Source organism: Takifugu rubripes, chromosome 22, assembly GCF_901000725.2.
Source record: "Takifugu rubripes chromosome 22, fTakRub1.2, whole genome shotgun sequence".
NCBI classification, from domain to species: Eukaryota; Metazoa; Chordata; class Actinopteri; order Tetraodontiformes; family Tetraodontidae; genus Takifugu; species Takifugu rubripes.
Window position 1 is genome coordinate 8,297,954 of NC_042306.1, and position 23,196 is coordinate 8,321,149.

Consider the following 23,196-nt stretch of genomic DNA (forward strand, 5'->3'; position numbering starts at 1 on the left):
GAGTCTGTGAGGCACCGGAGTCATGACATTGGCTGGATGAACTCCTAAAACTGTGATACTTTTCAGCCACAGCTTCTCTATTACGCCAATAAAAGCCTGGATGCCATTGCGGTTCTGTAGCGTATAAAATGAGCCACAAAATTCAAACATTTGAAATACCCTCCAGAAGAGGAGAAAATGTTTGTTTTTGTTCAGATTTCTGCGCCTTTAATGTATGTATTTCCATTATTTCTTTTTGAAAAATTTCCAGATCTTTTGTTTTGTCTTTGCACTCAACTTACCATCCTGCACATGCCAGATGCCAGATGGCGGTGACGCGCTCCGTTATTTGACAAAGATAGATATTTTTTTCGAATGGCTTGGATTGGACCCGTGTTTACGCAGCTGGATTTGAATAGAAGTGAATCAGCTACCCCATCGTATTGGAGCAGATACAATATTCCGCCCCAACTGCATCCAGCCTATTTTAGGGGATAGCCTGTTGAAATACTGCCTCCACAATCTGCCACGGTACTACAGCAGTTAATTTCTTATCTGTACAGAATTACCAGAGAACACATAACAATGTAGCTTGGATTTTAAATGAGCTTCTCGTCACAATTTACAAAATACTGCCCTCTATATGACTCAAGTAAATGAAATGTTATTTGGATTTCTGGCTCCCATTTCAGTAGGCATTCTAGGATCTTTATGAAGAGCAAAACTTCTTTCTTTTGGATGTTGATTTGTCATTTATTACCATCAAACCAAGACTTTTACGTGGAAACATGCCACATTTCCGCGCTGTTAATGAAAAGTATCAGCGTTTCTTGGCAGTGAGGTGAGATTGGGCCTTTTAAGAAGCCACTTGACAGACACCAGCGCAAAGGAGTCTCTCGCTGATCTCTAAAGCTGATTCTGCTTCCAATTTTTCCAAACACAAAAGGTGTGATCTTCAATCCATCACTTATTCACCTCCACCAGTGATCAATTCAAAAGGATACATTTGCTTATGTGGCTCCTGCTGCTGGGAAATTTTGAGCTCTAGATTGAGAAAATGGCATTTGGCTGAGTTTTAGGGTATCCTTCCCTTTCCCCCTTGCTCATTGATGCACACTTTGATTGGGACTCTCCCTTGTTCTCTTTCTGTCTCTCTGTCACACACACATAAAAAGCTTGCAGTGGGTTTCTCTCACCACAACAAATTTATCAGCCTGTCCCAGCAGACAAGATCCACACCGAGTTCTTAGGTTCCCCCAGAAGCCAAAGCAACTTTAAATGTCCGCGTGTGTGTGAGTGTGATAATGAGAGGGGATCCAAAAGTAACAGTTTGAAAGTCAAGCACATTTCCTGTCGATTATCCTCCAATCTTCCCACATTAATATTTCATTTCACTTTGCCTTGCATACGTCTGGTTAACTGTGTGAACGTGTTCTTTAAAATGGGTGGAAACTTCGAAGAAACGGAAGATTTGTGCGATGGGACGTCAAAGTGAACAACTGTGGTATTTCCAGCTCACTGCACAGGCGCTCAAGCCTCTCAACAACCCAAAGATCTCATTCAGTTTAGTCAAACGGCACAAAGTTTAGCTGCTGACATAAACAGGTGATGTCCCCGCAATTATGGGTCTTCATTTCAATACTCCTGGTATGTTTAGGAAGATCTCATTTTTAGCAGTGGGGAATCACAGAAAACTGTTTGCTGTAACTGCAGAGCTGCAAACTCTGCATACACACACGCAGGCAGTGCGGTGTGGAAACAATTCCGGCATCACAGTTATCTCTGATGGGACGGAAGGGACTCCATCGTCTCCCGTCTGTTCTTCACACTTGTGCTTGCCTTAAGCAGAACACTGAACATCATGAAGCGTTTGCTCAGTTGCTTAATCGTATCTGTGCCTTACCTCAACGATCAATCTCTAAATGTGTTGCAGTACATTGTCAACCTTTTAATATATTGCTTCATAAAGGCCTGTAGTTAATTAGTTAGTTCCCTTTGACAGTGTCAAGAGTTACTTTTTGTTTTGTTTCTTGCACAACATCTCAATATTGCACTATCCTTGGTAATTTTTGGTAATAACTTTGGTTGGCCTCCAGTATGGAGGGTTTTTGGTTCACAGTTGAAAAATCTTTGGACAGGTTTTGAGTCATGTAATCTTTTAATGTGGGTTTTTTTCTTCATCAGGAGTGACATTAAGTCACTGTTTGCTAATTTTGCGTTGTCAAGGAACACCTTAATCTTGTTAAATCAAGTTGGCTTCAGTTATTAATCTCAGTCCTGTTTTAAGCCCTGGCCTGACACATCGTAAAGCATCATAACATAGTTTATCTTTATATTATTAATGAAAACATGTTATTTTACAAGTAATATTCCAAGTTTAATTGTATTCCTATAATTAAAGCAACAAAAACCCAAATCTGCCTCTGAAAATCAGCTGTCAGAGTTTTGAATTATCATCAAGCAGCCAAACCTGAAACTGGAACCTCCAGCTCTAGTCTCTTAGCTCCTCTTACACAGCGAGAACATCCAACAGGACCTCCAACATTACATCATTATTCTCTTAGCAGAGCCAATTTATTTAAAAATAAATTAAAACCAACCAGGTGACTTAAAAAAAATAGATAGTGAGGTGTATTAGTATAGTTAATATGACTAAATCAATATATTCTATAATATTAATAATTTATTTTGGTTTTTATTTTCATTTAATAACCAAGCCATACATGCATTGTATTTCTGCTCCTTCCTCAGCTTGTTTCAACATTTCCAGCTGTATCGCTAAAAGAATACTATTTTGACTCCAGGAGGGGATCGGCACATGAATCACACGAACAGGGTCTACTTGTTGCTCTGCAAAGCGATGATTGTAAAGCAGCACTTCCAAATCCACCTGTGGAGTTTCCTTTGGCAGGAGCCCCAGACAGGATGCATGAATAGGTTAATTAAAAACAGTCGCCATTTGGTCTGAGTCAAAGGTTTAAACTTTAAACTTTCATTGACCTTTAAGGCTTCTGTTCTTTCAAAATTGGCTAACCATCTTTGAACTTGTCTATTTTGGCACTAACTTCGATATGTAATTCAAACAAAACCAAAAGCTCAGCAAAAAAAGCGCAGCCATGTGAAAACCAAGTTGTGATTATACCTCCAATTCCTGTTTATATGTTGTATTTATTTTATATTTATTGTATATTTTGTGATTTAAAAGATGAGAATTCAAAGGGATTCTTGATGATCCATTAAACCCTTTACCTTGTAGTTGCTGGTGAATTTAAGATGTAAATGACAAATGTGCTATATAGTGTTAATAGGAATTAGATGCCAGAACAGCGACTTTGCATTGTTTTAAGGCAGCATTGTCGCATCATTCCAGGATGTACCTGACTCCATGAACTCATGGTTCAGGGTGCTCCAGGCCTGCTTGCTCTTCTCCAGGTTCTCCTCCATGACCTTGATATCAGCAAAGGGACAGTTGCATTGTGGGAAGCGGGTTGAGCAATGGCACCAGCAGTCATTGTTGTGGCAGAGCAACTCGCCCTCTGAGTTGCACGCCACATAGCTGAGGGCTGCCTCTACAAAGCGCCCACGTAGGAATTCTGGCAGGACATCTTGCAAGCCTGAAAACAAAAAAAAATATTTGATTGTTACATAATTAGAGCCCATTTGAATAATGATACAAGTTGTATTTTAACACATGAACAAATGCAAATGAGGAAAAATCTAATTTGCAATATTGTGAAATACTGTTTTTTTTTCTCCTTGTTTGAGATTAATTAAATTATTAAGGATTCCCACATTCTGAAAAACCTTTAGTGATGACTGTAATTGTTAGACAATCACTGCATCAGAAACACTCTTTCTGGACACAGTCAATCTCTGCGTCCACAAAGGTAAATTTCCAAAGGGAAAAAAGCATAAATGCCACTGAGCACAAACCAATAACGATTTCAGAGATTCAGATGCCAGTTGGAACGCCAAAACCCATGATGACATGAACGTCCACTAATGATGAGAACGTCATCGGTACCAATCAGTTGGCACCTTCATTCTTTCTACATTTATGCCTTATTCTCATATTTTCATAGGGAGCAATTCCATTTTTTACAGTCATGTTGCAAAGAATCAAAGCCTCATTTCATTTTAATCTGTTGTGTCCATTTACTCTTTTATGTGTTGTATTAATATTTTAATACCCTTCATTGCCTTTGTTCCTGAAATCCTCTCCTCCAAACTCCTCCACTGTAATGTATCACTTTCCAGGTAATCACCACAAACAGGAGTCTCAGACCGTCAATACTGGTGCACCACAGGGTTGTGTCCTGTCCCCACTGCTCTTCACACTCTACAACAACTGCACTTCCAAGCACCTTTTTAAAAAAAATCTCATGCGGAGTGTGTATATTCAATATTTTTTGAAGTATGTATACACTCTCCTATAGATAATTGTCTTGGATTATTTTTAATTCTATTCGCTAATCCCCAAGTAACAACAGCTAAAAGCAAATTCCTTTTTTTTGGCAAAAGATGAATTTAGAAAAGTGGAGAACTGTGGATATTTCCACATATTTGTGTAATGGATGCCTCCATTGTGTGCTGCCGGGGAGGGGAAGTGCTGAAGCCCGCCCAGCTGCTGAATACCTCCAGACAAACTAAATGATTTATACGGTAATCAGGGAAGGTCAGTGGTCATCTTGCAATGAACAGGTATGGTGTAAGGTGTGGCTCACATCAGCTCTGTGTCTGATTAGCTGTAGTCTGATTAGCTGTACAGTGACTCCTGAGTGCGTTCGGATCTGCTCTCAGAGCTGTCCTCTTCTACCCGTTCATTTAAAGCACGTGCTGTTCAAGCTCTGAACTGTAACTGACACCCACCTACACAACTGGGTAGCAACTCACTCATCAACAGCCTGCAGATTGTCTTCCCAGCCCACGTCTCTGATCTCTGTCACATCATCCATTTCCCCGAGAAGTAACAACAAAAAGGGAAGACGGCTATTAATTTGGAGTTTTGGTCTGACTGTCTCATAAATCTCGACTTTCACACCACTGGCGCTGATAGTAAATAACGTGTCCTAACAACATCCTTAAAAAAACAAATTACCGGTAGCACTGTGAAACAAACCTAAAATACAAAACAGACAAATTTATCTGCTGATTCTTTTCATGACAATTTTTGCCCAAACGTGTTTCTCTCTTCAGCAGAGAGGACTGTGACCTGTCACAGCGGCTCATGTAAATCACGAGACTGCCAAGGCTAAATAGCACGCCTCAGTTGCAAGCTCCTGTTTTTTTTTTCTTCCCATGCCAGATGATGGACGCTCTAAATGACAAATGGAACATTCGTGATTTCTGACAAAATCTCATCCTGTACTGACAGTTTTCAGGAGCATTCACAACAGTAACAGTGTCAAAAGTGTGTATATAACCTTATTGTAGCTTCCTGCTACTCTGAATTATGGGTGATCATTGGCCACACAGCAATACAGTGACTATAGTTTTGAGGGATCTGCCTCTATGCAGATGCTTCAACTCAACAATTCAAGGCCTAGCATGAAGAAATTTCAATATGTCAAAAAGGATATACACATTTGTTTTTGTTTGTAATTTATCTTAGCCAGCTGTGATCTGTTCATATTCTGTTCATATTCTCTTGAAGGTTGATAATAAATCCAACATTAGGGTAGGTCCCCATCCATGGTGATGGGTTTATGAGCTGACTTGCTGACTAGAATATAGAATATAGCCCAGACTCTGTTGTAGTCTAAAACTTTCCATTTCCAGTTGTTAATTTCTAAATTGCAGCTGTCAAAACCAGTGTTTGGAAGCATGATCGCTGATCTCCGGATGATGCGTTCATTTTTATGGAATAAATACTGCAGTGCTTTAATGTTGTAACTCTTAGCACAACAGGAGGAGCTGAACAGAGGGGTTTTGGAAGTGGGGAAAAAAAGAAATCTGTTTTCTCAAGAATGGCAAGAAAAAAGGAAGCATGAATAAGATTGTAGTGAATTGCACACAGGAAGGCGCTTGAAGAACCATCTTAATCCAAAACATGCTTGAATAAATACACGTATCCAACATCTGCCATGAACCGCTCCATTCCCAGGACTTAAACCGAAAATTTGTCAGAATTATTGGTCTTTTAAGATTATTTCTGATGAATCTACTCCGCACTTAATCTGATTAAAGATGTCATCCTTTCACAGCCTTCTCCTATCTAAAAGGAATCTCTGGTAAAACCGGATGCTGCAGTGGCAGAGACTTTAGTTTCCAATACTAGTTTCCATCATTCAGGACACGTTTCAGTTCTCACTTCTCATTGAACCATACACATGAAACCATCTAGGGAACCAAAGAAGCAAAAAAAAAACAAAGCAACAAATGTAATCAGATCATTTGATTATCAACTGCTTTGCTAGTCTAACGCGCCTCGGCTAATCTGAGAGTCACTGACATACGTGCTCATAATTCATCTCTACTTTCCTTCATTTCTGTTGCAGATTGACTCACAGATAGAACACTATGTGATAGCAAAGTTTCAGCTTCCTTGCTTTTATTATTCGAATGAGACTTTATTAAATATACAAAATGATGGTAATTATGGCGGCAAAGCTCGATGATTGTACATGGCGGCAAAGCTCGATGATTGTACATATTAAGGGAAGTCAAAAGCAGATGCGTAATGTTAAAAGAGCGTCATTAGGAACAAGCTGGCAGCTTTTGAAAGGTTTGACTTACAGAGCTCCTGCTGTGTTCCCTGAATGTGCCGATTGGACCGCGTGTCTTTTCCTGTCTGATGATCATCAATTTGTTGTGTCAAAAGCTTCCTGTCTGCCCGCCTCACCATCTCTTTCTGGATGATCGTTAACAACATGTCAATCCCACTGTGCCCTGCTATGAATATGCATGTCTTCTTTGGTATTTACTCTTTCAATAGCTCGGAAAGAGAGCTGTAATTAGCCGCAGTTTCCCTCTTGCGTGGTTTGGCAGGTGCTTTGAGGTTTTTGTCTCTCTGTGTACCAGTAGCGAGTCTGGCTCGGTTTCTTCGTGTTGGATGGCAGCTAAATAACACTTTTCCCTCTCACCAAATGCCATTCCGATTTTTTTTCCCCTGCTCTCTTCCACCTCATTGTCTGCCTCTCGCATCCTTCAGTTATAATCACAGTCACATTTGGAAAGCAGTTAAACTAATTTTCCTGTGGACATTTCTGGCTCTGCAAAGACTAATCTCCTTACTGCGGCAGCAACCATCGCTGCCATGAATTTCCTAAAAAAAAAGTACTGGATTTAATCTAAAGCCTAAACATTTGAATTGTTGTGGTGCACCCATTGAACAAACAGGTGAAAAGAGATAAATATTAATAATCCCATTTCAGATCATCTTCTTTTATCAGCTATTAGCAGAATGGATTTCACCTGAATCATTAAATGCTCTAGTTGTCTCATACTGATGCTTTTTATTTGACCCCCAAACTGTTTAAAACTTTATGTAAAATGCAATCACCATTTTCCCTGATGTTCTTTCTTCAAATGATGACTAAGTGGCAGACATTTAACCTTGTATGGAGAATCTTCATCACTGTGGTAATATAATAAATGCAGTTTGAAAATGAGTAACTCAATGAAGACAGGCTCTTGTTTTTTCTAATGCGTATGATATATACAAATTAAAATTGCAGCAAATCTAACACTTTAAAGAAAATGTTAGGATAAATTGATTTATTTGGTGTGTTTAGCTGCACAGAACTGATGTGCAAGGAAAATACAGTTGTGTGTGTGTGTGTGTGTGTGTGTGTGTGACATCAGAAACTCTGAAATGTGAAAATCAATGACACTCTCAGACATTCATATTCTTTTAATAAATCACTAAAGCCAATTATAGATGAAACTGTGTCAGTTCCACTTTATTTATTTGCTTATTCAATTGTTTATTTAATAATAATTGTTCTGCCCACTGACAGCTGAGTAATAATAATTGATTACCTCTTTATTGAGGCTCCTGAGATGTTTTAAGCAACAAACGAACATTTGATCCTCAAAGCTATTGTGTTGGAAGGAGAAAAATGGTCAAGCTTGAGGATTTGAGAAGGTTCGACAGAAGAAAACTGTGATGGCTGGTTTAGAGTTTAGAGCATCCCACTGCTGCTCTGGTTTAGGTCTACAGTGAGCAGACTAGCAAAAAGTACTAAAGAAAGGTCATCAGAAGCCAAGGCTTATTGGTGCAAATGAGGAAACAGTATTCTTGATTGCTAACTGGCCTGTTTAGCAGGGTTGTGATCTAGCCACAAAGCCAGAATGCTTAAGAAATGGTTTGAGGAGCCCTATAGGTGTTACATTATCTAGACCTCATTCACTCTGTAAAAGGGGTTGAAAAAACAAGTCCAATCCATGGAGACAACGTAAGGGAACTGCTACTAACATCTTTAAGGTGGTCTAGTGGGGTCAATGCTTTGATGAGTCAGGGATGTTCTGCCAGCAAAGGGAGGACCAACACAATATTAAGAAGCTGGTCACATTGATGTGCCTGATTGATTCTGCAGTTCGCTTCTAGCAGTGACAACCATGGTTTCAAAATGACCGTTTTGACGTTGAAATGAAATCGAAGTTTATTTTTGGCTCTTTTTGACACTCATTTCACATAATATACTCTATGGGGCCTCCTGGGATTTTGATTCCCCAAGTCATCTGTTCACACATGCAGCAGACACGAGGAGAACGTCTGCATCAGATGTGTTTAAAGACACTGGGAATCCTGACGACGTCCAGATGGTTTGAGAAAGAGACACAAGTCCTCCCGAACAGTCAGAATACTGCAGCCCAACAAAAGCTGTCAGACATAGTTGATAGTAGTTGTGTAAATTAAAGTGTACATCTACCCTCTCCCGTCCAACCTCCTGATGCATTTAAACAATCGATTAGGTGTTTGCTCCAATGGATGGAGTCTCAGTCAAAACCAAGAAACAAAATAATAAATGAATGAAACACTCATAGCTCTTTTTGAACGCCATCCCGATTAGGTCAGGATTATAATAGCTGTGTGGAAGGATCTTCTCTCTATCTGACTGAAATAAGAATCATCATCCAAAAATGAGCCGACCTGAACACACACATTAAGAAATTAAAACCAACTAAAAATGTGTACTTATGCACGTACATTAAATGAACCCGTTTATTGGATAATTTTAAATCATCGTGATTTTTGGTATCGTGGATTTTCTACTTTCTGTATGGAAAGAAAATGGCAGGATGAGCAATGAGTCAAGGATGTAGAAATAGCTCCAGAATTGACTTCAGGAGGCCTCTGGCTTTGAAAATGTTTACAACCCCTGAATAACTTATTTTCCTTTTATTTATTTCACTCACTGCTCAAAAGATAATCCTTGGTAATTCTCATGAAATCCGGTACTGCTGAGACTGCTGCAACTTCAGTATCAGAAAAATCTATGAAGCAAAACATATGGTGTTCAGGGCTACGAAACAGGAGTGAGGAAATTGAAAGAATCAACCAAGGGCCTCTCTAAAATGGAATAAAACACCGTGGCATTTTACGTCAGTGCAGGTATTGTTTTGATGCTATCATGATGACAGGGCATGTGCGCACGCAACATCATGTGTCGTGGGATCATGTGACTGAGATTTACGGGATTACACAGGGATGTTTGTCTGAATAAAGGTAATAGCTGAGGTATCAGGGCAGCAAATATGAAACATGTCATTTGTGATTTGGGCTGACAACACTGACAAGAGTATTCTTTGTCACCCCCTCTTTGGTGTGGGTGTCATCCTTTCTTCCAGGAAAGGTTCCTGGGGGTGCGGAACTGCGGGGGTCCCCTGCTGATGGAGGCTTTCAGCGTCATTACCGGCAAGGTTTTGCTTCCATCCAGGAACACATTTCGGTCACCCAATTGGAGGACAAATAGCAGGGCCGTGGTTTTCTTTCTGTTTCCCTCTCAGTCTCCAACATAACCCACATTTTGGGCAAATTGATGCTCTAAAGCCCCCCCCCACCTCCACACACACACACACACACACACACCTTGACAGAACCTTATCAGTTACAGTGTGTTCTCCTTCTACTTCACCAAGAGTTAGGTGCCCCCAGGGTCCAAGTCTCACACAGGAGCAAAATAAGGTATAAAAGTGCATTTTGGTATAAGACAATTCTCTAAATCTCTTTCTGATAATATTGTGAGCAGTTCAGTTGGACTTATTAATAAAGAAAAAACTTGTAACTAATTTCTAAGTTCAAAATAACAATTAATTACTTTTTTCCTCCCTCCCAGACTAAAATAAAGCAGGTATAATTGAGTTATACTTGAACGTGGGAGAAGAACATAATTTTTCTCTTTTTTGTCTAGTTCTACTGTATGTGGTTTCCATTCAATATTCTGCCAAAGTAACCTTATTATTCATTATTTAAAAGGCTGTTTGTCATGTTTGTATCCTTTTGTATTGCTGTAAATGTTGTTGTCGTCTTTGGATTATTATCACCTAAGACTTTTCTGACGCGGTGCATTTTTGAACACTGTTCAAATATACCACACTACTTACTGTATAACAAATCTAAGCTAGAAAATAAGAAGTAACTGGAGTTCAGTCAGTAAAAGCTTGATGGCTGTATTCTAAAACCCTGTCTGGTTTGTAGGAGATGCATGTTTAATGAAGTGGAACCACGCAGGAACCTTCCAGGGGTCACAAGAGGGATCCAGACTCATTTAGGCCCCAGTCACACTTTGCACCACTGTAACAGCATGAGTTAGTGTATAAAGGACTTTTCTAGCTTTCTAGCTGTCTGTTTTTTCCTTCTGTGAATATCTGAATGTTCTGCTGGCTTGTCACATCCATTCTTCATCCTTGATGACAGGCAGTTGTTGCAGCCTTATGATAATTTTGTGTTGCTTCACTCAGGCCTGCAGTGGGTGTCAGAAAAACATGGGCCGTGAAGCTGCGAATACAAGTCTGACCTACTTGAGGTGGTTTGACTGCTACAAAAATGTAACTTGATTGTTCTGCAGTCGTCTGAGTGTCCTGAGACTTATCTCAGCTCCGACCAATTCACAATATTCTACGTACATACTGACAAACATGGTTGTTTACATCCCTGTATGAAGTATACTAGCGTGTGTATCACATCTTCAAATTTCAGCACAATGTAGCTTGTTGCCATGTTTGCACCAACTGTAATGTCACATGACTGGGTCGACATGAAGCCATGTCAATCAGGTTCAACTGTTCCATTTAAGCACGTTTAGCACATTTTGCTAATTAAAACAAGAACTCATAGTTTTTCAGTAATACTGACATGTGACTGTAAGGGCGCACATTTATTACAAAAATGACTGCCAAGGATCAACAGAGACACAAAGATGTTCTGGGTAAAGTCTAAAAGTCATTATGGACTTTTCGGATGCAAAAACTCACCTGAGAGTAGTTGAAATACATATAGAAAAAGATCAGATACATAACTGCTGCATCCACATGGGATGGATGTAAAATCCTTGTGGAATTGTTGAAGGAAGCTGCAATAATTGTTTCATAAGAAGGAATGGAGACATTTTTTTTCTCAGATAATAAAATAAATTAAGCTAATTTAACATGTTTTTTTTTAAAAAAACAACATTTTTCTACAATTGTAATAAAGCGAAAAACCCCTACAAACCTGGAAAATATTAAGAAACTCATTGAAAAAGCCTGCAGGGGGATTTGAGGGGAGGCTGCATTAAACAGGTTTAACCTTTTCCTGAGAATACTGTTTAGAGAAAAAAAAAACAAACAAAACGAAAAACAGCTGCTAAATTTATTCCATGTTCCACGATAACTGACAGGTGTGCTGAGAATAAGTGTGTGAATGCTGAGAGCAGTGAGGAGGGCGTTTGATAAACCTTTCACCCCACAGGGGCAGAGATGTTGTACAGCATCTGTCCCCAGGGTCTGCTCTGCTGCAGCTATTGATGGAATTCCAACAGGGTTCCAATGGTGCATTGGAAGTCTTTTCAGTTTTCCAGAAATTGATGTTTAAAAGAGTCATCAGAATATAATTGTCTTGTTTCTGACAAAAAAATGAAAAGAAAGGACTTGCATGTTGTTCTCTAAAGGTATTTGGCTGCAAAACAACATACATATGAATCAAACAATTTTTTATTGTAGCATCCTGAAAGTATTTTTTTTTTTAATCTTTTACACTCCCTGAGCCATCCTCTTAGGTAATATAGGCCATTTTGATTATAAGATTAGCGCTGCACTACAGGCAGACTGGAGCATCCAGACATGAAATGAGTATCGATGGGGAACTGGTTACAGTCCGGTTATCAGATACTTGTGGTCATTACTGAAATGAGAGCAGCACCTCTATTCTACCACCCTGAAGATGGAAAAGTAAGAACACTCCAGACTTGGAGACCCTTAACGCTATTCTTATTGCACTGAAGCTTTACCATTACACTAATGTCATGTTATACATTATCTACTGCTGTTTTTAAATGATTACATAAGATAAATAGACTAAAGGTTCATTTACTCAATAGCATGCTTGAAATGACCACAGTTGTGAGTTTAAACTTTGTTCTGTGACTGGGAGTTTGGTGAGAAATTAAAATGTGTTGATGTTCTTATATATGATAGTTTATAGGTGCACTAAACATATAGAGTGTGAAACTAAACCTGACAGTAAAGTTTGTTTTTTTAAAACAAAAAAACAAGTAAAAGTGTTGATCTCATGTCCACTGCTTTCTATTACGTAAAGGATAGAAGGAGCTTGTAACCTACACTTTTGTATGACATGTAATGATTTAGTATAATTTTGAATGTATGTATGTATGTATGTATGTATGTATGTATGTATGTATGTATGTGTGTGTGTGTGTGTGTGTGTGTGTGTGTGTGTGTGTGTGTGTGTATGTGTGTATTTATTTATTTATTTATTTTAGCACTTCAAATAACCCAAGAATGTTGAACAGTGTAGACAGAAGACAGGATTGTTATCCATATGGGAAAGACTGATTAAAAGCAGAACAAACATCTTCAAGGACACTGGAAACTCTTCCTGCAAACAGTCAGAGATGGATGGAAAGGATAGAGAGGAGGGGAGGTGACAGAACTAGAGATGTGGGGTTAAGCTGTACATTTGGAGGTCAGATAGGGATGAATGAGGGTACTGAGGCACTTGTAGGTGAGCAGCAAGATTTTGTGATATGGGACTTGACCGGAAGCAAGTGAAGATGGATGAGGGTGATGCACTGTCAGGCTTTAGTGTAAGTGAAGATCAGCAGAACAGTTGTAGACATACTTGAGCCTCTCTAGGGCTTTGCTGGAAACAAACAGAATGATATTACAGTGGCCCAGACAGGTAGAGAACCACTGGGGGGGGTTGGATGTTGATGTTGATATTGAGCTGTGTGTTATTGTATATGAGGGGAAACGGAGGCCCTGTTTCTGGCCAAGTGAAGAGGAGAGGTTAAACAGGAGACACTCAAACACAGAACCTTGGGGTTAGCCTGGGATGATTGAGGACTGGGTGCATTGCCGAACAAAATGGGACCCATCAGTGTAATTGAAGGAGAGTAAAGGGTCAGTTTAAATAAATATGATAAAAAACACTTTGGGATTAGCAACATTTAATAATTGAGACTATTTTGCATCATGATTATGAAGATTTTTTTTGAAAACTTTTTTGAAAAAAGTTTTTTGAAAACCCTTTTTATAACCACCTTCATAGTGTTGAAGCAGGGTGTCACTCAGCAAAGGCTTTTTTCTTGCTTCTGAAAATTACAGAATCCCAGAGACAAAGTCAGGAGAAACTGACGTTCTTTTATAATTATTGAGCCCTTTCTCTCTATTTCCCCAAGTCCCATCAGGTTTGTTTGAAATCCATTTGGTAGTACACGTGTAGGCTAATCCTTATCCAATGAAACATGGAAGGGTGAAACAAACAGCAGTGCAAAAGAGGAGTGCCTCAAACAAAGACATCCGGCATTTGCCAAATGCCTATTGGCTTTTCCAACTTTAATTGGCAGGGGTGGCTTATTCACGGGGTTGGATTGTGCTTCCTCAGTGTCCACAAAATAACCATTAAGGTCAAAAGGAGATGATGCCTGGCAGTTTTTACCCTGTGGGGAAAGCAGTCAGCTTTACTGGTGCATCGTGATGTTCAAGTTAACAAGGGAGCATCTGCACAACTTGCAGCTGTTAAATGACGGCTTTAATTATGTTATTTTAATGTCAGTTCCTAAAAGCTCCACCTTTGAAAATAGCTAAAAGAAGAGCTCATTAATTGCTTAGGTCATTCTATAAAAACAACAAGTAACAAAACAACACTTCAAAAGGTTAATTTGTACAGATTGAAAAGTGTTTGGGTTGAGATTTCTTGTCAGGTTTAAAATTTCTGTGAGATAGAGAAAGAGGGAAGGAAAATGCAGAGGGAGCCAAACTAAGTGGGAGAAAGAGGAATTGTATAAATCAGCATTATGTTAAATATGAGAATCTGGCAAATAAGGGCAGTTGGTATCATCTGAGCTAAAGTGAATTGGGCATGAAGTATCGCATTAAATATTTCAAAAGTGTAGTTGTACTTTTCTAACTCTTTAAGGTGTCGTTCCATTTAAGTTTTGGCCATCATCTTTAACAATAATTTTGAACGTTAAAGTTGACTTTGGTTTGATGCGCCACCTTTATCTTAGTTATGGTATGAATAACCATGGCTCTGTTAAAATGATGTCTGCTCTCTCTACTACCTGCTGCTTTGCCTTATTTTAATTGTAAATTTGTCTAGCATGTTGCAAAATGCAAAACAAGAGCCATCATGTTTAAATTAGTCTGAAGCGCTAACAGACGCAGCGTCAGAATTATACCTTCCTTTTCCTCCACACTTGGTGATTAATACATGAGGTGATTAGTTCCTTCCAAATGTGTTCTGGCTGTTTGCTGTTGCAGTATGAGTGCAGCCTCATCCCAGGCCAATGGCTGTTTCTCAGTACGATGTTGAATAATTTATACCCTTATGGATATTTCTGTGCTAAAACTTCCTCACCCTATTCCCACCTGCTTTAACAATGAAGATTCCCCGTTTTCTTGTTTTGGTTCACTCATTGAAAAACAAATAGATCCTCAAATGTGGAATTTGGACAGAGACAAGGGGGTATAAACACAGTAAAATGTTTTTTATTCCAAATCTCCTCCCTCTATTACAGGTGCACACAAAGTCTGTGGATTACGTTTGCTTCTGTATTCTATAGTGAGATTTCCAGGTGCTGCTTGGGGGGTTAGGCCGGGGTCAACGTGACCTGTCATGGTCTATCTGCAGTCTGGTAGGATAACAGATTTCCCATGAGATCGAGGGGCAGTCAGGCAGAGCAGACATATAAACTACTGCAGCGTAAAACAAAGGGTCAGTTTGGTCAACGACTACACAGAGGAGGATGGGGGGCCCAGGTGAGTGTTGATGGAGGTGGCACCAGTGCGAGGTTGAGTTTTTGTGTGTGTGATTGCAACCTCACCTTTCAGGTGGATCTTATTTTCCGGGCTGTGCACCAGCACTGAGCTGACTGAATCCAAGCTGTCGTAGTTACTGCAGCCGAGAGGCCCCGTCCTCGTTTCCGTTACCTGAGAAACAAAAGAGTGGCAGACTTTTAAAATGATGTCCTCTTTAATGCTTAAACACATTTAAGGTGCTACAACTATGGAAGCATACTGGAAAAATATATATTGGGTGACTATCATGTTATAACATGCATATTGTATGAATATGATAATTATAATGTTTTTTTTTCTTGAATATACAGATTGGATATTGAAATAATTAATTGTGTATAGGCAAATCAATGGACACATCTAGCAGCGGTAGCACACAGAACACCATCACATCTAGAGTGTCATATCGGTTCTTCTGTCTCTACGATTCCATTTATTTTAGGATCCTTCTCAGTGAGCGCATACTAATAATGATGTCAACCACGCTGTGTGGCAGCATTTAGTACATTTAGATGCACAACATTTTATTTTGGCATCTCAGAATTTTTCCCTTGTCCCGGTTTTCATGCAACAGAGGCCTATTATGTCACATAAACTGGAATCAGGCAGCAGACTTCAGGCAGCATTTCGAACAATGGGAAGATGGATAAGCGTATGGAGCTGTTCATCTCATTCGTAATCCATGCGTAGCTTATTGCCCAAATAAGTTGCACTAAGATTCCACGCTGCCTTCTTTTTAGAGTTTCTTCATCCAAGAAATCTGGTCATGACCATGAGGTTCAGTTTTTTATAATAATGACATAATAGGTCAAGTGGAAAAGGGGCTGAATTAACCCACACACAAGGTGCCTATCGCCACCTAGTGTTGAGGAGGACATGTTTCAGTTCCTTGATTTTATGCATTGCATGTAAACTAGGACAAGGATTCAATTCCGACGAGACACCAAAGTCAAATTTAAGCTCAGTTAAGCTGTGCATATGAATTTACTAACTATATCTTTTCACTCAGACTGAGCATGTAGTCAAACTTGATCAACTCCTGAAAATTTGCCATTGTTGCCGCTACTAGTCCTACAAATCGGCACTTATATGATACAAATTATCATCTTTGTCCAATATATTACATTTGTACATTAGTTATTGTGTAATAATGTAAAAAGCCATTAAAAAGAAATATCCAATGACAGCAATACACTTCAGTATGAAGTAAATGGCGTTGTACCCGAGAAAACGTTTGATTCTTGCAAATCTGTGATGTGGGACAGGAAGGGCCAAAACAATAAATAAATATAAATATATCAACTCTTATAAGTATTATTCTGACTAAGTGTTCAAGAGTTTTTAACTAAATACAGTGAGAGTTTATGTAGGTGTTTAAATTGTGTTGAGGTAAAGCCAGAAATTCATTTTACAGAAAGCAACTACAATATCTCTGCACATTAATATGCTAACTAATACTAACAGGAGTGACTGTTACTAATCAGTAAATTTGTCAAATGTTTAATTTGTTAAATGCTCAATCAAAATGTAAACAAATAGCAGTAGTATACCTCAGTGATGGACAGATCATGTGTTAGTACTTGTAAGACTGAGAGAAAGAGAAGAACATTTAACGTATGAAGTCAAACTCTGTGTAGACACAGCTAAAATAATAACTAAAGTTGAATTTAATCAAGCAAAATGATGTTTTATGTAAAACCACCTCCTCAGGTATGATGACTTTTTGAGTTCGGCCTGATGTTGAGAAGGATTTTGTCTGATATCAAAGCATAAAATATTCTTCTGATGCCATCCATCAGCATGGGGATGACATACAGTGAATCGCTGTTTTTTCCGAGCACAAATAAACAGATTTGTTTTTGTACAGAGCTGTAGCAAACCGCAGTATTTCCTCCTGCCTGTGAAACATTTAGAACCCAACCGTCTGCAGCTTCAGGGAATCATTTATTCCTTTAAAACCGAAAAAGAAAATGTTTGTCCTGAGCTGTCTTATTGACTTCACAACAATTTAAGGTAATGAGTGTAAATGAATGGCCAGGAGCAGAATGCAAACTTCCTAACTTCATAAATTGTCTGGCCTGAACGCGGCAAATGTGGATTTACTGCTATCAGATGGAATTAATGACATCATGACATATGACTTTCATACTACAGAAGAATATGAGATACTTGGGTAAAAGCGGAGCCTCATATGATTAAAGGCTGGGATCATTTTTCTCCTACATAACCTTTACTGTACTATTGTCAATAAAGTGATTATGTTCACGGTGATGTTTTACAACAACATTATTTTGATTTTATGGTATGGTAGCGTTCTGACAACTGCAGTAAAACAGTCCTTTAGTTCCCTTCGTTCGGACGCGCCAGTTTTCACACAGTGTGACAAGACAGGAAAATTGCAGTCAGCACTGGAAATGTGATGGCAGGCCATGATAATGTGCAGTATCACCCTTGCCATCTCCCACATTGTGCTACCCAGAGGCGTGTATGTGGGCACAGGGTCAAGTACATCCCACTCAGTGTCGCTTGTTCTTGGGTGATGAGTTGACCTGGCAAGGACCCACCGCAGTGGGTGTCTGGAATAATAGAGCTCATTTAAGAGGCACATGTGAGAGATGCTGTTCTTTATATTTTGTGTTTTGGCTGATCAAGTACTTGAGCGTGTGCGCTGCGAAAAACCTGTCAATGTTTAATAAGATTCATCATCTCAATGCTGTCCTGAAAGACCGGCAATCAGGTTTATCTGCATATTTGTGGTTGTTTTCTTTAATGTTCAACTATAACTTGCTAATCTTGGTCAATGTTGATGTGACAACAGAAACTTGTGATAATACAAAATCATATTTAAAACTCCGGGGGCAAAAACATTTGTACTCAGCAGAGGATTCAGGTGATAATATGCTGTTTTCCTTTCATGTGGAAGCAATCTCACAGCATGCGTCTGGCTGGATGACTGTTGCTATAATAATATGTGGTCCAGAGTGTCACATGAAAAGATTCTCAAAACATCACTGTTTCTTTTTGTTCAGTTCAACATTATCTCCGACGAGCAGCAGGAACGACTATATTCCTCTGAAAAGGGACGGTGCAACTAATTTAAAGATTAAAGATTTTTAAAGGTTTATTAAGTATGTTGTGAAAAGGACATGAGCTGTTTTCAGATTTAACAGTTTCCTCAACCACGCTGCAGCATTTTCTGTCTGTGTCTCCAGTGTTGCACCTCGTTTCTTCTCCTAACTCGTTGAAACTGAACTGAGTTTTGCTCAGCTCATTGTGGTTGCTCAGCTCATTGTGGTTGCACGTAGCTCCAGTCGTCTCTGCCCTGATCTACCAGCTCAGTTCCCAAAGCTTCACTGATAATCAATCATTTAAATGCTGTATCAGTAAACATGTAGCTCTGGTTTAAGTCGAACAGCTGGAACCACTGGTTTTGAGCTACACACAGCAAAAAGCACAGAGAGCTTTGGTAAGTTGCATGTTAAAGTGATAAGGCAGGAGGCAGCTTAAGATAATGATTAGACTCACAGTTCAGTTACTTCTGACAGTTACATCCCTGAGTAAAGTTAACATTCACTTATTTTAGGTGAACTTGTGGGACACACAAAGCCTGGGCCTATTGGGGCCTTTCTGGAGACGTCACATTCAAGGTTTTGACATCAAAACGATGGTATGCACAAGCCAAACTCACAGGGCCTAATTTTGAACTCTGTTAAATTAAACGGTGCAACAAAAGTGTTTATTTATGAGCGTCCTTCTTGTCTTCTGTGTCAATGAAAGCAGAGTTTCCTATAAAATGAGTACTTTATTGTTTGACTCAAGACCAGCCGTTGAATATAAATTAAATGCAGCCCTTTTGTCACAGAATATCACTGCGCCGGAACCAGAAGGCACAAATTGATGTTGAAAACAGATCTTAATGGTCACCATTTACTTATCTACAGTTGCTGATTGCTTGGTGGAAGATAATGGAATACTTTAGTGCAACATTCATTCATTAGCTTCTCCCCACAGACACAAATGTATCAAAATGGGTAAGATTTCTGCTCCTAATTAATTCATGCTGAGTGGATAATGTGGTTCTGTGGCCTAATGGGAGCTGTCATGACTGAGATAAAGTATTCATGCCCCAGTCGCCAAAGAAGATCATGCTTGTTGTTTTTCTCTTCTACACATTAAAGTGTGGTTTGGTTTTCGCTATATATATGGGATATTTAGCATTAATGATACAGCAAAAAGATGAAGCTGGATCTGAAGATGATTCTGGCTACAGCTGAGGAATATATGAAAATATATGTTCCATGTTTTAACTACTTCACACCCAGCAGCACCAAAGACAAATGATCACTCATCTGCTGTGTGTTGTGTTGAGACTAGCATCGCTTTGTGGGAGTTTGGGATTATTTCCGGAATACATGTCTTCCAATTATTTTTTCTTATAAGACTTTGGTAACATCTTAAAAATCATAATCATGTTCCAGCTCTGCTTTTCTGAACTCAAATGATGTCATTATATTGTGAATTGTGAGCCTGCCTGTTTGTCCTTTGGACGGGGCCACTTTAGCGGGTTTGTTGAACACATTTGGAAAGCGCTTCAGTCCCTTTCAAAGTCTCTCATGGCAACATAAATCACACACATGCCTGACTCTTCAAAAACAGACTTATTTTTATTGTCGTTGCACATATTAGACAGCAGTGCATGAAGCACAGTGGAGCACTTTATAATGAGTCACCTTAGTCACGACGCACACAAAAATGATGCACAACAAACATTCATTTCAGTCAGATTTGCTATTCGAGCTGATGCAAAAAAGCAACGACAGGCCACCCACACACCTGCTGTCAAAGTGTGAATGTGTTTCAGTGTGAAAAATGTATTTCTGAGATGTTTTTCCCTGTCTAAAGATAACTGAAGGAGGTACAAGCAGCAGAAAAGGTAATGGGATTAATGCAGTTTAAAATTAAAAGAGGACCTGAAAGCTTGTTTGGTTTTTATGAATAAATGTGTTTCTCCTCATCAGGTTGCGAGGAACAATAACAGAGTGTGCAGGTAAACAAATAAACAAATGACCTCAAAAGCCTGTTCATTTATTCAAGTTCTTAGCAGCTCTGAGGTTTGCACATGCACATTCAGCCCCCCCCCCACACACACACATGCACACACACACATGCACGCACACACATGCACGCACACACACAGACACAACAGCTGGCCTACAGCAGAGTACAGTATGCATAAATACTCTGTCCCCACAGGTACTTTAAGATACTTGACATTTGCCACACTTTAGTGCCTCTGCAGGCTACAGTTCACACACACTGTGCTGTAAATCCAGCCTGTCATAACAAAAAAAATGTCCTTGCAAGCTCTCTCATCTCTCACCCTTAAAAAAGATTGTTTGCGCCTATAGCTTCAGAGCAAGCAGAACTATTTGTTATGGGTGCAGCGTGCAGCGATGCATCCTGGAGGGACAGTTTTATGTTTTCTTCTCTGCCTTGATGGGTGGCTGTTTGTGGACCCACGACCCCAGTCCAACATGTAGCAGGTAAAAAAAGGAAATTTGCATAGGTGTTTTATGTATGTGTGCTGTACCTTGATAGCAGAGGTGGCGATCTGAAGGTGGTGCAAGCGCCTGAGCGTGCTCTCGCGATCTGTGAAGTAGGAGGCCGCCAGCTGATGCAGGAGCTCCAGAGACACCACTGAGCTGTTGCTGTTGCTCTCAGACTTTTTATTCAGCTTCTGCTTGTCCAGAAAAATGGTTAGAGACTCCTCCCCTGTGGATGAAGTTTAACTTTGTCACTCTCAAAAGACACTGATATACATAAACACAGTAAATTATTTAACATTTCATTAGATACTATAAAGCCCTCTTTTTTTATCTTCAATAACATCACATTATTTGCAACAAGTTTGCACCGAACCGCCCAGGTGTTAACTTATAGTGCAGCAAGTTCATGTAGATGGAGCCGTAAATGTCATCCTTCTTGTTGCAGCACCCTCAATGCTGAGAAATAAGACAGTGAATCAGAGCAGCTTCTCCGCATAGTGGAATCCACAGATTAGCAGAAAGCACAAAGGTCCATAAAAGAGTAGGATTGTTCCAAAATAAAAGGCTGTCATCCAGCCTGGAGGGTCTAAAAACACCCTCCATCGACAGAACTGCCTGTTATTCTTCCCTAATTGAACAAAACAACAAGAAACTCAAGGTTTTTTTTCAGCTCTGTAGCCAAACTGGTCATAGCGGAGCCACATGTACCTTTTTTCCTTGATAGTGATGACTTCACCAGCTTCCTTACTCGTAAAATTTTAACAATTATAGAGAAAATTACTTATTCTGTTAGACAGTCAGCAGACATTTTCACTCTAGAAACACCTGGAGGCCCTAAGGAGCCCTTAAATTCCTTTTAACTTACAGACTTTTGTGAGACAACCTCTTTAATTAGCAAATCTAAGTCCACTAAATGTCTCAGACCCAATCCCAACTACTTTCTGTAGGATATTTTTCCCTTGATTTGCAGTTCTGTTCCAAGCCAGATGAATTTTTCTTTAGTCACAGATTATTTTCCCCCGACTAACAAGGTCACAGTCATCAGACCACTGCTGCTATGTTCCTTTCCCTTCTCTTCATCTCTGAAGTTCTTGAGCAGGTGGTGGTGACTCGATACTTGATCAACTGAAGAGGAACAGTCTGGTTAAGATGTTTCTGTCAGGTTTTAGAGCTCATACAACACAGAGTCAACACTTGTGAAAGTTCCCGATGATCTTGTCAAAGGTTCAGAGCATGAATTGGTCTCAATACTGGTTGTGTTTGCCCTTAGTGCTGCCTTTGATTCAGTTAATTATAGCATCCTGTTAAAGAACCTGGTGAAACCGGGATTTGAGGGACAGCAGTAGACTGGCACAGATCATATACCAGTAGATACCCAAGCTGATGATATTTCCTCTTCATAGAGTAGGGTTAGTCATAGAGTTCCACAAGGTTTTCACTTGGACCAATTCTTCACATTTTTACCTGTTTTCCAGAGGAAACTTGATTCAGCAGCCTGGAATAAATTGTAATTGCTATGCTGATGACACTCGGCTATATTTATCTGAATGATAACCTATGAACCCAGGTTATTAGTGTAACATTGCAAAGATCACGATCAATCTGGGTCAGAATGATGCTGAAATGCTCTTCCAGCATTTGTTACATCCAGGCTGGATAACTAATTCAGTGTTAGCAGGAAGTCTAACAATTCTTTTAGAAGCCTCTAATACAAAATTAGTTCTGACAGGATTTAGCTAAAGAGGTTAATCTTCTCCTATACTGTCTTCTCTTTATCACCTGATAAAATCCAAAATAGACTTTAGGCCAATCTCCATCCTATCTGGAGAATCTAACAGCACCAGATCACCCCAGTCGAACAATCTGCTCTCAGAGTGGTTTAATGGTGGTTTTAGCAGTAGAATGGGGGGGTGGGGGCTTTAGCTTCCTCAGTAAATTTTTAGTCAGTATGATTGCTGAGTTCATGTTCATAGAACCAGATTGGATAATCTTACCCTAGCTATGCTGCTAAACTTTGAAGGTTAAAGTTCGATGGCATTACCACCTTTGAATAACCCCCCTCCTTTGGGCTTCTGTAAATCACCTACAGATAATCTTAACTGTAACAGAAGCTGTATAAATAAAGTTAAGTTGAATTGAACAGCTGAAAATAATACCATGAGCAAATTGGCTGATTTGGATTTACTTTTTAAGGAGCCTTGAATGTATC

General features: G+C 39.4%; 1 protein-coding gene across 1 annotated transcript in view; it reads right to left on the reverse strand.

The window, feature by feature from the left end:
• Positions 1-23,196, reverse strand: part of brinp2 (bone morphogenetic protein/retinoic acid inducible neural-specific 2) — a 125,670-nt gene that overhangs the window by 21,017 nt on the left and 81,457 nt on the right. Inside the window, exons 4-6 of the mRNA XM_011616381.2 lie at positions 21,032-21,213; positions 15,468-15,573; positions 3,357-3,593 (exon numbers count right to left, since the gene is read on the reverse strand). Coding sequence (XP_011614683.2) covers positions 3,357-3,593; positions 15,468-15,573; positions 21,032-21,213 — 525 coding nt within the window. The remainder of the gene's footprint in view (positions 1-3,356; positions 3,594-15,467; positions 15,574-21,031; positions 21,214-23,196) is intronic.